Source organism: Pipistrellus hanaki, assembly GCF_964339955.1.
Source record: "Pipistrellus hanaki genome assembly, chromosome: 12".
Taxonomy (NCBI): Eukaryota; Metazoa; Chordata; class Mammalia; order Chiroptera; family Vespertilionidae; genus Pipistrellus; species Pipistrellus hanaki.
Window position 1 is genome coordinate 26,392,565 of NC_140514.1, and position 15,465 is coordinate 26,408,029.

At 44.2% G+C, this 15,465-nt stretch overlaps 1 protein-coding gene across 3 annotated transcripts in view; it reads right to left on the reverse strand.

The window, feature by feature from the left end:
• Nucleotides 1-4,967: 4,967 nt before the first annotated feature.
• ASB3 (ankyrin repeat and SOCS box containing 3) overlaps nt 4,968-15,465 on the reverse strand; it is a 64,563-nt gene continuing 54,065 nt past the window's right edge. For 2 of the 3 annotated variants that reach the window (XM_084900824.1, XM_084900823.1), the window contains one exon: nt 4,968-6,760. In XM_084900824.1, the coding sequence (XP_084756950.1) occupies nt 6,555-6,760 (206 nt within the window). In that variant the 3' untranslated portion in view covers nt 4,968-6,554. The remainder of the gene's footprint in view (nt 6,761-15,465) is intronic. The other variant, XR_014796500.1, reaches the window with a different exon arrangement.

The window sequence follows — 15,465 nt, forward strand, 5'->3', positions numbered from 1 at the left end:
CTTTTTTAATTGTGATTCAAATCATAGTCATATTTAGTCACCAGATGGACTTTCTTTTTTATCTATTCCATCACGTTAAAAAAAAAAAAAAGTGAATTAGCACCTTTTAATGACTCATGATAGACTTTTATCATACACACAGGTGAGCAGTGAAGAGAAGGTTATGCTAACCATCGGATGGTAAAAGAGACAAACAGATGCTATTCACAAGTCTCAGTGTGCCAGTGACAATTACCACCTGTTCTGCTTCACTATTAGCTATGCATGAAAAAGAAGCCAAGAAAGAAAAATCATGCCGACACTAATCTTTACTGCAACAATGGTATTTGTAATGCCTTCATTAAAAATAGGTACAATACATAGTTATAATAGTTATGCAAAGGATATGCAATTGCATGACTCTCCTGGGCTGGGACCAGATGACTAGCTCAGGTTCCCAAAGATATCACCTTTTCTTTACAAATAGGAGGGAGTGACTGTTTGCTTTATGCAGATTTCTAAGAGGGAAAAATTCAACCCAGAACTGCCTCATTATTTCTCATCCTTACTAATTCAGAATTTGTGATATCTCAAATTGGGCTTGGATACAGATATTATTAACAGGATTAAGAAAAGACTTCATCATATTATAGAATTATAAAGGTGGTTTGGCTAAGACAAGAAATACTCCTCAAACTTGTATGCAGATTTTTTAAAAACTGAGGTATTAAGAGAATATTTCAACATGTAGGTTAACATTAATACTGGGTGGATAATGATTATCACTCCAACTCCCTTTCTTCTTTATTTTCCGCTGAGTTTTAAAATATTTTTCTTTTAAAATTAAAAGCTTAAAGTTATTATTGGCCCTATCCTGTTTGGCTCAGTGGATATAGAGCATTGGCATGCAAACTGAAGAGTCCCAGGTTTAATTCCCCAAGGGCACATGCCCTGGTTGTGGGCTCACTCCCCATTAGGGAGCATGCAGGAGGCAGCCAATCAAAGATTCTTTCTCATCATTGATGTTTCAGTCATCAATCTCTCTCTCTCCCTCTCCCTTCGTCTCTAAAATCAATAAAACTATATATTTTTTTAAATGTGCTATTATTGTTATGGTTATATGAGAAAATTTTAGATTTTAGCATAGGGGCAGGTTAATAAATACCTTTTATTTAAAATTTAAATGTTTTATTCACTAAAGCAACTGCAGAAGATATGTACTTAGCATCTGTGCCCAAAGTATGTATTTCCATTTAAAAATATAATTCATACTGCCTCCCTCCACTTGAGCATAAATTACTGGCATGTTGTTGCAAATATAGCCATATATATTTCTAACAATATGTGACAAAAACACTAAGCATAATCCTTTCCATCTCATTAAAACCACAGGTTTTGACTGACTCCAACAACAACAACAAAAAAGTTTACTTATGGTAAGGTATTGTGTTGTAATAACTACTTGTCATTTAAAAACAACAATAAATACAGATGAGGATAAACAAACTAATTTACCTCAAACAGAGAAACAAGGAAAGAGAGTACAACAAGAAATCTCAACAGTTTCACACAGAAATATTCAATTCCCTTTAAATGTTTTGTTAAAACAATGAAAAAGGATACAGAGCGAGGGAAAGCATGTTTGTAAAACTATCATGATTTTAAAAGCATAATAGTTTTAAAGTAATTTTAAAAAATTAATCATTTCTAAAATATATTTTTATTTATTTCAGAGAGGAAGGGAAAGAAAGAGAAAGAAACATCAGTGATGACAGAGAATCATTGACTGGCTGCCACCCACACACTCTACACCAGGAATCAAGCCTGCAACCTGGGCAGGTGCCCTGACCAAGACTCAAACCATGACCTCCTGGTTCACAGGGTGATACTCAACCTCTGAGTCACACCGACCAGGCCAAAAATTAATCATCCTGTATAATAAAAGCCTAATGTGCTAAGTGTCCAACTGTTCAACCAGTCGCAACGACGTGCACTGACTACCAGGGGGCAGACGCTCAAGCCAGTAGGTTAACTTGCTGTTGGGGTCCAGCCAATCGGGAGTGGGTGAGACAGGCCAGACACGCCCTGGACAAATCCATGCACCAGGCTGGTTTCAGCCCAATCCCCACAGGCCAGGCCAAGAGACCCCACCAGTGCATGAATCCATGCACTGGGCCTCTAATATTTAAAATAATGCTTGCAAAACTCTTAAGCCCTCAAGAATAGGCCATATTTACCTTAAGTAATGAAACAGCCTTATTGTAGCAAGACTGTGTGGGTGTAAAATCAGAAAGACAACATTAGCTCATAGAATGTAGCACTCCTTTCCTGATGCAGGTACACCGCTCTTAGCTACCTTACAGATAACTACCCCAGGTCATACAGAATCATGAGTAATGAGATCTCTTGGCTTGGGCTCTCACCTATACCTTAGTCTTGATATCTGTTATGTGTAACTGGCTACTTGGGATAAGAGAGCTGGGAAGAGGCAAGTGCTCTAGTACAGGGAATTTCAGAGGAATTCATAGTACCTTAGATACTATTAAAATATTCCCAGTTCACAGGAAAAGCTTAGAGATCCCTTTTGGCTTAGAGATTCTCATTAAATTGAATATATGAATGAAGCAACTGGGGGCTCAGCTTCCACTTGCTTTATATAGATAATGAACTTGTGAAATTAGAAGACAGTGCATAGTCTTACTGGTTATTCCTTCAAATTGTTAGATCTAAAACAATGACCATGAAACTAAAAACAGCCACATTACTAGCAACTTTACTAGCCTTGTAACCATTTTCACCATTTAAAGTCTTTCCAAAATAGAGTAGGCACCTGCTAGTAATAATTGTACCAAAGAGTTAGTTCCTCTACAAACATATATTTCTATGGTTAAGAAATATAGTCTAGCCAGTTCCAGGTTCAATTCCGGTCAAGGGCATGTACTTTTGATGCAGGCTCGATCCCTAGTCCTGGTTGGGGCATATGCAGAGGCAACCAATCCATGTGTCTCTTCCACATCGAAGTTTCTCTCTCTCTGTCCCTCTCTTTCCCTTCCACTCTCTCAAAAAAAAAAAAATTTAAAAAAAATCAATAGAAAAATATCCTCAGGTGAGGATTAACTAAGAAACAAAACAAAACTCATGTTGCCCTGGCCAGTTTTCCTCAGTGGTTAGAATGTTGGCCTGCAGACCAAAGGATCTGGGTACAATTCCCAGTCAAGGGCATGTACCAGGGTTGCAAGCCTGATCCCAGCCTAGGGAGGGGCGAGTGCAAGAGGCAATCAATCAATGTGTCTCTCTCACACCGATGTTTCTTTCTCTCCTCTCTCTCTCTCTCTCTCTCTCTCTCTCTCTCTCTCTCTCTCTCTCTCTCTCTCCTCTCTTCTCTCTCTCTCTCTCTCTCTCTCTCTCTCTCTCTCTCTCTCTCTCTCCCGCTCCACCTTCCACTTTCTCTAAAAATCAACTGGGAAAATACCCTCAGGTGATGATTAAACAAAAAAATACTCATTGTCTTCAAACTGTACCTGACACAATACTTAAAGATCCATAAACATTGCAATTTTCACATAGGTTACAGATGGACTTAGGTGTAAAGAATAGACTTAGAGTTACCAACTGGTTATCTATCTATATACATAAAAGCCTAAGTGACCTTTATGACCAGTTGACTGAAAGACCGGTTGCTATGATGAGCACTGACCACCAGAGGGTAGATGCTCAATGCAGGAGCTTCTCCCTGGTGGTCAAGGCGTTCCCACAGCCAACCTCCCTCCGTCAGCCAACCTCCCGTGACCTCTACCCCCAGCCAGTAGGCCCTGATCGGCCCAACTGGGGTTGGCCGGCCAACCTCCCACCCCACTCAGCACAATTGGGACTGGGTGAGATAGGTCTTGATCAGCCCCAATCACCAGCCAGGCCAAGGGAATCCACCTGTGCACGAATTCATGCACTAGGCCTCTAGTGTGTGTGTGTGTGTGTGTGTGTGTGTGTGTGTGTGTGTATAAAAGTCTAAGTAACTGTTCAACTATTCGACCATTAGTTATGATAAGCACTGACCACTAGGGGGCAGATGCTCAACGCACAGGCCTGGAAACATAGAACAGACTGATGAATCTCAGAGGGAAGTGGGGAGGGGGCAGGGCAGAAAGAGATTAACCAAAGATCTTATATGCATACTAAAGGCCCAGTGCATGGATTCATGCACCAGTGGGATCCCTCAGCCTGGCCTGCAGGGATCAGGCTGAAACCGGTAGTCCAACATCCTCCGAGGCGTCCCGGTTTGCTAAGAGGGCAAAGGCCAGGCTGAGGGACCCCACCAGTGCACAAATCCATGCAACGGGCCTCTGGTATGATATAAATATGACACAGACTGCCTATCAAGGATTATCAGTCATATTTGATCATGGAAGACAGGAGAATAACTGATCTCTGGGAAGTTGGGCCAACAGAAAGTTGCAAATCAACACCTGTTTTACTTGGTGAAGGGAGAGTAAATTTTAAAGGAACAGTGTCCAGGTTACCACTTATATCGAATGATATCTTGTAACAGGAAGGATCAGCAGGAAATATACTTAAAGGATAACATCAGATCAAGGAAGTGTGAACTCTTGACAACTGTCATTATAGCTGATCTGTGATACTCTGGTAATATGTACCACCATTAAAGAACTATTGCATGGGGTTCCTCATGAGGCTCACCATGTTAAACAGTATTGAAGCACTGTGCCTGCAGGGCAGAGCCTAAGCATCACACTAACTAGATGTCTCATTTTGATCAGAAACTGTAACTCTTAACTAACCCACCATTAGATTCTTTCAGATTTCTCACTGACTCCCTGCTATAGGTCATAAACTCATAAATATTTTATTATAAAATTGTCTGAAAGATATTATACACAGAAAGTAAAAATCACTTGTTTTAAAACCAAGGGCTTTAAATGTCTCTGAAATATTAATTTTCAGATTTTTAAGAATAAGAGCTCAATGATAAGTTATGAAGAGCTGAATTTTTATTACATATCAATATTTGAACAATGAACAAAAACAGATGAAAAGACTCACCCTCAAATGTAAACATTTTATGTACATTTAGCCCTAGTGGGGGAAAAAACTGGTTATACACAAAATTAGAAACTTAAGAGTTTGGAAAAATGAAGATTAGGACAACACTTTAAAAATACTACATAGCAAATACATACTTGGAATTTATTAAATTAAGTATCAGAATTTCCACCTGGTTTTCTGCCTGTACACATACATTCAAACTCTATCTCCACTCCACAGGCAGCAACTAAAGTTCTAACCATCGCCGAGTTCAGTCTGGACATTAACAATGCCTCCATCATTTGGTCCTCTGGACATTAATACCTCCATCACTTGGCCTGCCTTCATTGCTGCTTTTATCAAACAGCAAAGGACCATCAGAGATGGACCTGCTGACCCATTTCCATCTATTTTAAGCCGTAGGATCATAACAGGACACAGACTTGACCTTCTTTGGACCCCATCTAGCTGTCTATCATGACGGCAATGCTTTCATAACCTTTCTCTCAAAGTTGGTCCCCAGAGCTTCTTATCATATCGATAGCTCACTTGATCCAGTGTTCAGTCCTCTCTGACTCTAGATTCAGAATGAGCAACTGTAAAATCAATGAGGTGGTGTCTCATTAACCTAGGACTCTTGAGGTCTAAATTTCATGGACTATTTGACAACCTATATAGATAATAAAAAAGAAAAGTGCTATAATATTAAGAGAATTGACAATTGCTTCATAGGATCAAAGCTGCCCTCTGATTTGGAGGCTGAATGGAGCTTGAATGTTTGTAAGTGATATTAAGTGAAACAGCAATACATACCTTTCTGCCCTCCCAGTCTCCTGTTTAGTATTTTAAATGTGGCAAAATGCCTATTTATCCCAATAACCTAATTTTTTTAACTGAGGTTAGGTTTGGTCTTGCCTTTGCAGAAAGAGGGTCTTTTTAGGCAGAGAGACTATCAAGAAACTGAAAAAAAGAAAAGAAAAAAAAAAAAAAAAAAAAAAACAAGAGCAAAATGATTCATTTTCAACATTCTTTTTTTTTTAAATTCTTTCCTGAGTTTACCTGTGTGAAACCAATATCAATTCTTCACAAAAGTGACTGAAGAGATAAGAATGAAATATAATTCTTTTATAAATATGAGATGTTCAACCTCAAATAAATTAATAGTAATAAATTCTACCACTGTGTATACACTTCCAGTGAATTTTTAATTCATTCCATTCTAAGCTCGTAGCCCCACATAAACACAGAATCATAGGTGGAAATATGCCATGTTTAGCACTAGAAGCACCATCTGGTTAGATAAATGAATATCACAAATGAAATTTACTGGTGATGAAATTGTAATAAAGTAATGTAAGCTGGGTTTAAATATTTTTTTACCAGGAAGGCCCTCATTGCATCAAACTAATACCACCCATAAAAAACCTAACCAACCACTCAAACGAAAATAATCTTTTGAGCCTATAAAATCATGAATACTTTATTCTCCATGCTTCTGAAGTCTTGGTGGTTTTCAGAGTAAGACAGAATAAGTGTTAAGTAGCTTCGCTGGTTTCTCCATCTTGAGTAACTGCCAGTTCGGGAATTTCGTTCATCCTCAGGACATCTGAATAGAGCAGGTAATTATGTAGGCTTCTGGGAAGTGGCAACTGACGGATAAACTTATCAGACCGTAGGTGTTCTGGTTTTAGAAGGGACCGAATTTCCAAACGACAAAGGTGGGTCAGGGATGGAACAGCAGCTGGAGAAACAAACCAAACACGGAAGATGAAAAAATTTTAAACATTAAGGTAAATGCCTTTTTCATCTTATCTCTATGTAGTAAAAGAGAAGTGATATGTTACTCAGTCTTTGAAAGACTGCTTGGGCCAGGATGACCGCAATAAACTCTGTTTTACAGTCTTCACCTGGTTCCTCTCTCTCCAGTTGCTGGCCACACATGCAAAGCCAATACCCAGGGCCATATAAAATTAAATGTTCAAATTCTGAAGATCTGGCAATACCAGTTTGTATTTAAAAAATTAACCTTAAAAATGATAGGTCACAACAACAAAAGTTACATCCCTTTTTTATTCTGTTTCTTTGCAAGTCATCTCCATCCAGACTTAGCATATCCTATATAATAAATATGTAATATGCAAATTGACCCTCACGCCCTCACCAGATAGCTGCCTACAACCAGGCGGGCAGGAGGATTAGTGAGAGACAACCAAATGACTAAACAAGCAGGCTGTGCGGAGTGACCAGGCTGGCAGCGGAGTGAGGAGCGACGAAATGACTGACAAGCAGGCTGTGTGAGATGACCAGGCCGGCAGGGGGGGCAGTTAGGGCGACCAGGCTGGCAGGGGCAGCACTAAGGGGTGGGTAGGGGTGTGCAGTTGGGGGCAACCATGCCTGCGTGGGGGGGAAGGGCAGTTAGGGGCAATTAGGCTGGCAGTGGGGGCAGTGAGGAGTGACTACGCCAGCAGGGGTGGGGAGAAGGCAGTTGGGGGCAACCAGGCCAGCAGGGAGGGGCAGTTAGGGGCGACCAGGCCAGCAGAGGGGCAGTAAGAGGTGTCCAGGCAGGCAAGCAGGTGAGTGATTAGGAGCCAGCGGTCCAGGACTGTGAGAGGGTCCCAGATTAGAGAGGGTGCAGGCTGGGCTGCGGGGACCACCGCCCTCCCCCTACATGAATTTCATGCACCAGACCTCTAGTTAAGCGAATAAATGTGTATCTTACAAAAGTTTTTCTCTTCTTGTCCATGAAATAGAATGAAATTTCAAAATTGACACAGAGAGAAAAATGCATGCCATATGCCCATACACTTCACACACATTCTCTTTTAACCTTCATTACCCTATACTACAAAAATAAGAAAACAGAGGTTTAAGTAACTTTCCAAAGGTCATATATCTAACACGTGGTAGACTTAAGATTCAAATTCAAGTGTGTCTGACCCCAAAGCACGAGTGTGAATGCACATACTAAAACTACTGCACCAAAGCTAATTACCAATTAAAAAATAGTCCACAGGCACTTAATTAAGAATCATACAATAGCAGTTTCATTTTCCAGGATGAAAAGTGTTCACTAAAGAAAATGTCCACAGACACGGAGAGTACTAAAAATAGCTAGTGGTTTTATGTGAACCAAATGTAACGCCTTTTATTAATCCAAAAAATCTTGTATAAATCCCCATGAACAATGATTAACAGACTAGGATCAGAGCAACAGGACAAATAGTATCAAGAGTCCAGCTGATACCAGACCAGCTGGTATGACTCCAAGTTGAGGGTTCTTTAAACTGTAAATCCTCATAGGGCCTGGGTCATACTAATTCTCTAATATCTTTAATATCCTCTAAACCACTAAAGTTAATCCATCATCTTATAATTAACTTTAAGCTTATTGGTTTGAGTTTAGTTTAATTTTCTAAAGTCTGAGAAACTCCTTGAACCACAGTGTTCCAAATAAGAAATGCAAAACAATGATCTGATTTTACGTAAACATAAACCTAAGTCTAAAAAAAAAAGATGAGTATTTTCTTAAACCATAAGTCATAGACTCCCCATTATAGATCAGACAACATACTAGAAATCTATAATATATAGCACATTTATTCCCAGTGTTTTCATGTCCATTTAAACTTTACCCTGTTCTCTAAACTTGAAGAATCATCACTCTCACTCCTAAGATGGGAAAACACTGGTGAAGGGAGCACTGGAGGGATTAGCAAGAATACATATGGAGAGCATACCCAAACTGCAACTACCACCTCCCTCCTAGTTTTCTAAAGGAGTAAGCAGGTTCAACTTCAACAAGTAGGTTGACGATGTTCAGCTATTACCTATTACAGGGGTGGGGAACCTTTTTTCTGCCTAGGGCCACTTGGATTTTTATAACATCGTTTGAGGGACATACAAATTTATCAACTTGAAAATTAGCCTGCTATATTTGGTCAAACATTTAATTAACTCACCCTAAAGCTTTGGCAGGGCCAGACCAAATGATTTCACAGGTCTTACATGTCCCGCAGACCGGACGTACCCCACCACTGACAAAAAAGGAAGGCTCTTTACCCAGTGAGATCAAGAACAATAATTGGTACTAAATCACAAATGTCATAAATGTCCCTGGTGAGGACGGAAGTATGGTGGCATACTAGAGAGTAGCCTACCAGCAGCAGACACTGAGCATGCCATGGGCACAGACGGATGAGACTGACAGAGGAACTGACAAGTGCCTGGGTAAAACTGAGCTTGGCTATTAAACTGACATTTCTTCATTCTTCATGTTCTTATTAATGTAGACCCCTATCACACACCCACAATACAGATAAAGGGTGGCTGTGCGGCCCAGAGAACTGCTCACTCAGGTATGAGGGATCCTTAGTGCTTCTCCAGCTTCTCCGTTTGACAGACTATGCTCGCTTATAAACTCCTTGGGCTGACTGAGGGGAGCTCCTCTGCTGCCCCGCAGCCTTCTGCAGCGCTGACAAGCCTTTACAGGTCATATGACTGCATCACAATAACCCTCCCTTTAAAGCTAAATAAACCATTTATTTGTTTATGCTAAATATATGTGGAAGCCAAAATGGACCAGTACACATTTGTTATGGAAAGCTTAAGTGACTGGCCCATGTTGACACTGTCAATCAACAACATATCTGATACCAGGATCAAGTGATTTGACTTAAAGTCTAAGGTTCTTTAAACTGTAACTAAATCCAAAATAATTCTTTTTTTTTTTTTAAATATATTTTATTGATTTTGCACAGAGAGGAAGGGAGAGAGATACAGAGAAACATCAATGAGAAAGAGTCATCGATCAGCTGCCTCTTGCACACCCCCCACTGGGTATATGCCTGCAACCAAGGCATATGGCTCTTAACCGGAATCGAACCCGGGACCCTTCAGTCCCCAAGCCGACGCTCTATCCATTGAGCCAAACCGGTTCTGGCCCAAAATAATTCTTTAACATCGTCTAAGCTACTGAAACTTTAAGGAGATCTTTATAAATAATAATAATAATAATAATAATGAAATAGCATAGTTATTCCAGATTTTGGCCCTAACTTTAATTGCACCATTTTGATCCCTCCTACCCCCCATGAGCACAATAGATCACTGGCCTGATGAACAATTAGAGGTCTAAACCATATTCATTTGAACTGAAGCAGTCTTTCATCTGTAGATTATTAACACAGATAATATACCCATCAGTGCCATCTTAGTTTATTATGCCAGTGAATAAGGGAATTTTATAACCATTTAAGCGATATTTAAAATCACACCAAATTCCTGTGAAAGTTTCAGCGATGCATAGCATTCCCAGATGTGTTGCTACGAGGCTGAGAAGATGGAGCCATGCCCTGTATGAAGAAGCCCAGAAGCTGTAGGTAAAACACACTTTCATGAAAACCTGTTAAAACCAGATTTCAATTTGTTAAATAAATCTCTTTCTCCTTGGAGTGCGGTACTAATTGTAGTTAGAAAATGATGGCTGAAATCATGCTGTAATTTTAAGTTACTTTTCTGACCCCTTTTCAATTTAGCATGTTAAATCAAATTTATCTATAGATCTACTAGCAGACAGGCAACCTTTAACCTTTTATTCTTATATGGAATTCTCCAATTTTGTTTACTTGGTTTTATGTACTGACAGAAGAATGATCCAAAATAGAGTACTTGTTACAGGAAGTTTTATTAAAATCAAAACAATGATCAAAATAAACCCAATTCTTAATGCATCATGCTTATTAATGCTAGCTCTACAATAGCCAGAACTGCACATACATCGCACATACCCACTTATCTATACTTCCCAAAACCATGCATTACTGTCCTGCCCTCTGCCACAGTCAAATGACCTAAGATGATGATTATTACCTTACACAATCTCTACCTAGTGCCTAAACACGAAGCCCTAGGTGGATCCAGTCTATTGCAGGGTAATGTACTCATACACAATTTTTACCTCCGTCTGGACAAACCTGCTGTATGTTAAAGTCTTCCAAGTAAACTCTCATATATCTTTACTGGTAAGCTGCAATAATTTTCCCATTTGGCATATGCTCTTTTGATTTTTTGTTCCCAAGTCCATTGCCCCATAGTCTATCTGTTCTGAATGGATAACTGTCCTCTGCTGCTGAAGATACATAATTAGTAAAAGCACATGCAATTCTCAACGTTAAGAATTACATGCCAGTGAGTTTTCCAAAATTACCACTTTAAAAATTATGCACTAGAAGGCTCAGAGAAACCAGATTACTTTTTTCTTCAACAGAAACCTCTCCAACAGTTTGAATACATCTCAGTTCAAGAGCATATTTTCCTGAAAATCTGTTTTTGATTGAGAAAATTTACTTAAATGTAATTATCTGAGAAATAAGACATTTTTACATATGCATAAGCTCACTTGTTAAAAGCCTATTCAACATGTTTTATGCAGTTGCATTTCATGTAAAAATAGCAGGGAAGAAATAATTTTCTTAAGATACATAATCTGGTTAACAAAATGAAGTGAAAGTAAAATATATCTGAATAACAAAATAGGAATATTTGCATATGTTATGTTTAGTTTAAACTGGTTTCCTTGTGTAAAATCTCCTACTACATGCTCTGTAATTGTTTTAATTAGCTTATAAACTTTTTAAAAAATATTATATTGATTTTTAGAGAGAGGGGGATGGAGAAGAGAGAACCATCAATGTGTGTAACATGGATCAGCTGCCTTCTGTATGCCTTCTACTGGGGACTAAGCCTATAACCTGGCCATGTGCCCTCATCGGGAATCAAACCAGTGTACAGATGGTGCCCAACTGAGCCACACTAGCCAAGGCTTAAAAACTTTTTAATAAGCTAAGGTAAGTTGAGAAGTTATTTTAAAACAGTCATAAAATATCAATTTGAGAGTGATTTGAGAATTTGTTTTAAAATAGTCATAAAATATCAATCAATTCATAGAATTTTCACCCAGCTCACCTCCATACTTATACCAAAACATCAGCATGCATTCAGTAAGGACAGGTAAAAATAAAAAATGGTAATACTTCCTTTTAGAAATGATAAAATATTTAAGAAAGAACTCAAATACAAACATATCCTGGAAAAGAAAATTAAGCTTAGCATTTTTTTTAACAAACTAAACATTCACTAACAAGATTTTTAGGACTCATTTTGTTTACATAATCCTTACTAAAACTAAAAGAATATCATTAAATAAAAATATCAGTAAATACCTCCTTTTCTTTATATGCCCTTTAGGCTAACCTTATAAAATTAAATATAGAAAAATAAGGAGGATCCAAGATGGCTGCTCGGGTATACACCTAGCTGCAGCAGCTCACAACAATTTCAAGGGAATACAACTAAAATGTAGAGTGGACATTGCCCAGAGCTACAGGTAGTCGACTGACTGAAAACTCTACAATAGGAAGGAGGGAGAAAACCAGAAGGAAAATCAGAGGAGCTGAAAAAAAGCCTAAGGTACGGAGACATGTGGCGCGCTCGCACGCACGCGCGCGCGGAGAGGTCGCAGCCGGAGAGGAGGAGAGGGCTGGGTGCTGCCAGGCGTTCCCTAGCAGGAAGGAAATAGAACCCCCAGCCTGGGCTGAACCCCCGAACCGGCAGCGCTGAGCCCCAAGTTATGTGCCAGACCCTGGGGACCCAGGCTCCGGCAGGGGGAGACAATCCCGGGGGACGGCGAAATGAGGGGCCCCCGGAGTCGCACGCACATGGCGCGCAGAGGACTGAATGTTGACTCTGATGCTGGATTACCCTAGCCGGAAGAAACAAAGCCTCCGGCGGCAGCTCTGAGCCTCAGTCCAGACCTCCCCGAACTCCAGGTCTGGGCCAGTCCCTGGGGACCCAGGCTCGGGCAGGGGGAGACGGAGCTGTGAGGTGGAGTCCTGGGAGCGCGGCGAAAGGCCGAGCCCCCGGAGTCGCGCACACTGTGCGCAGAGGACAGTCTGTTGACTCTGATCCTGGACTCCCCTAGTGGGAGGGAGAAAGAAAGCTCCAGACTGGAGGAACGCCACGAGGAGCAGGAGCCCCTGCCGGACACCGGCCAGCCGGGCGCCAGCAAGGAGCCGGGCGACGGGGCCCCCAGTGGGGGGGGGTGCCCCTGAGCCTTCGACTGCTGAGCGCTGGCAACGGAGCCAAGGACGGGGGCTGCTTCCTGGGCGGCGCCGACCCCGGCAACAGGCTGGAGCAGCGCGGGAGCCCGCGGAGAACAAAGGGGTGCCACAGGCCAACCTGCTGAGCTCCCAGGACAAGGAGGAAGAAACCAAAGAAGTTCTCAATGTGAAGAAATCAAGTGAGAGCAAATGATAGTAAAATTACTTAAGAAAGAATACAAAGAAGATCTTGAAAAATCAAAGACTAGTCAGAACTCAACGCACCAGCCAACATTGCAACATAAATGCGTTTTGTTTTGTTTTTTTAAAAGAAAAAAAAAAGAGAAAAAAGGGACAGAATGTTGGAACAGCGGCGACCAGGCCTAGAGTGGCCAGGCACAAGGCAGTGGCAGCTGGGCCCGGAGCAGCAGTGGCCAGGCCCCAGAGCAGCAGCAGCCAGAACAAGAGCATCAACGGCCAGCACTGGAGCAGCCAGACCTGGGGCAGTGGCAGCCAGGCCTGAGGCAGAGGCGGCCAAGCCCAGGGTGGCCAGTCCAGGAACACCCAGACACGGAGTGGCTGGGCCCGGAGAAGCCCGGCCCAGAGCAGCCGGGTTGGGAGCAGCCAGGCCCAGAACAGCAGTAGCCAAGCACGGAGCATCCAGGCTGGGAGCGGCCAGGCCCGGAGCAGCCGGGTCGGGTGCGGCCAGGCCTGGAGCAGCGGCGGCCAGGCTGGGAGCGGCCAGGCCCGGAGCAGCTGGGTCTGGTGTGGCCAGGCCTGGAGCAGCGGCTGCCAGGCTGGGAGCGGCCAGGCCCAGAGCAACAGCTGCCAGGCTGGGAGCGGCAAGGCCCGGAGCAGCCGGGTCTGGTGCGGCCAGGCCCGGAGCAGCGACTGCCAGGCTGGGAGCGGCCAGGCCCGGAGCAGCCGGGTCTGGTGCGGCCAGGCCAGGAGCAGCAGCTGCCAGGCTGGGAGCGGCCAGGCCAGGAGCAGCGGCTGCCAGGCTGGGAGCGGCCAGGCCCGGAGCAGCAGCTGCCAGGCTGGGAGCGGCCAGGCCCGGAGCAGCCGGGTCTGGTGCGGCCAGGCCAGGAGCAGTGGCTGCCAGGCTGGGAATGGCCAGGCCTGGAGCAGCGGCTGCCAGGCTGGGAGCGGCCAGGCCCGGAGCAGCTGGGTCTGGTGCGGCCAGGCCAGGAGCAGTGGCTGCCAGGCTGGGAATGGCCAGGCCCGGAGCAGCCGGGTCTGGTGCGGCCAGGCCCAGAGCAGTGGCTGCCAGGCTGGGAGTGGCCAGACCTGGAGAAGCGGCTGCCAGGCTGGGAGCAGCCAGGCCCGGAGCAGCCGGGTCTGGTGCGGCCAGGCCCGGAGCAGCGGCTGCCAGGCTGGGAGCGGCCAGACTCGGAGCAGCAGCTGCCGGGCTGGGAGCGGCCAGGCCCGGAGCAGCCGGGTCTGGTGCGGCCAGACCCGGAGCAGCGACTGCCAGGCTGGGAGCGGCCAGGCCCGAAGCAGCCGGGTCTGGTGCGGCCAGGCCCGGAGCAGCAGCTGCCAGGCTGGGAGCGGCCAGGCCCGGAGCAGCCGGGTCTGGTGCGGCCAGGCCCGGAGCAACGGCTGCCAGGCTGGGAGCGGCCAGGCCCGGAGCAGCAGCTGCCAGGCTGGGAGCGGCCAGGCCCGGAGCAGCAGGGTCTGGTGCGGCCAGGCCAGGAGCAATGGCTGCCAGGCTGGGAGCGGCCAGGCCCGGAGCAGCGGCTGTCAGGCTGGGAGCGGCCAGGCCCGGAGCGGCCGGGACCGGAGCAACCGGTCCCAGAGCAGCCGGGTCGGGTGCGGCCAGGCCTGTAGCAGCAACAGCCAAGTCCAGAGCAACTAGGTCGGGAGCGGCAGTGGCCAGACCCGGAGCAGCTGGTTGTGGAACGAACCAGAGCAACAGAGGCCAGGCCCGGAGCAGCCAGGCCCGAAACAGCTCGCTCCTCGCCTGTACCTGCCCACGGCTGCCTCTCAGACATGGCTGGAAACTTTTGCGGGAACTTGAGGGTCTGCTGAATCGTGATGAAGGCTTAGATCTGGATGTGTTGAGTTAGTATAGCGCTGGGGTGTTGATCTGTGAGTGCCTTGGGTGGGGCCTGGATGAGGCTGGTTGACCTATTTGGAAATGTCTTTTGTGTGAAGTATCATTGGGCATGTGGAGGTATTATTGATATGAGAAAATGCTAAGTAACAGATTTACTATCTGAAAAGGGATTTACTATCGGGGAGAGGGAGGGAGGAAGAGACTGAACATAAACTGTGCACCTATGGATGAAGACAATGGGGGATGGGGAGGGGGCAGAGGGTGGGGTGGGAACCTGGTGGAGGGGGGAAGAAA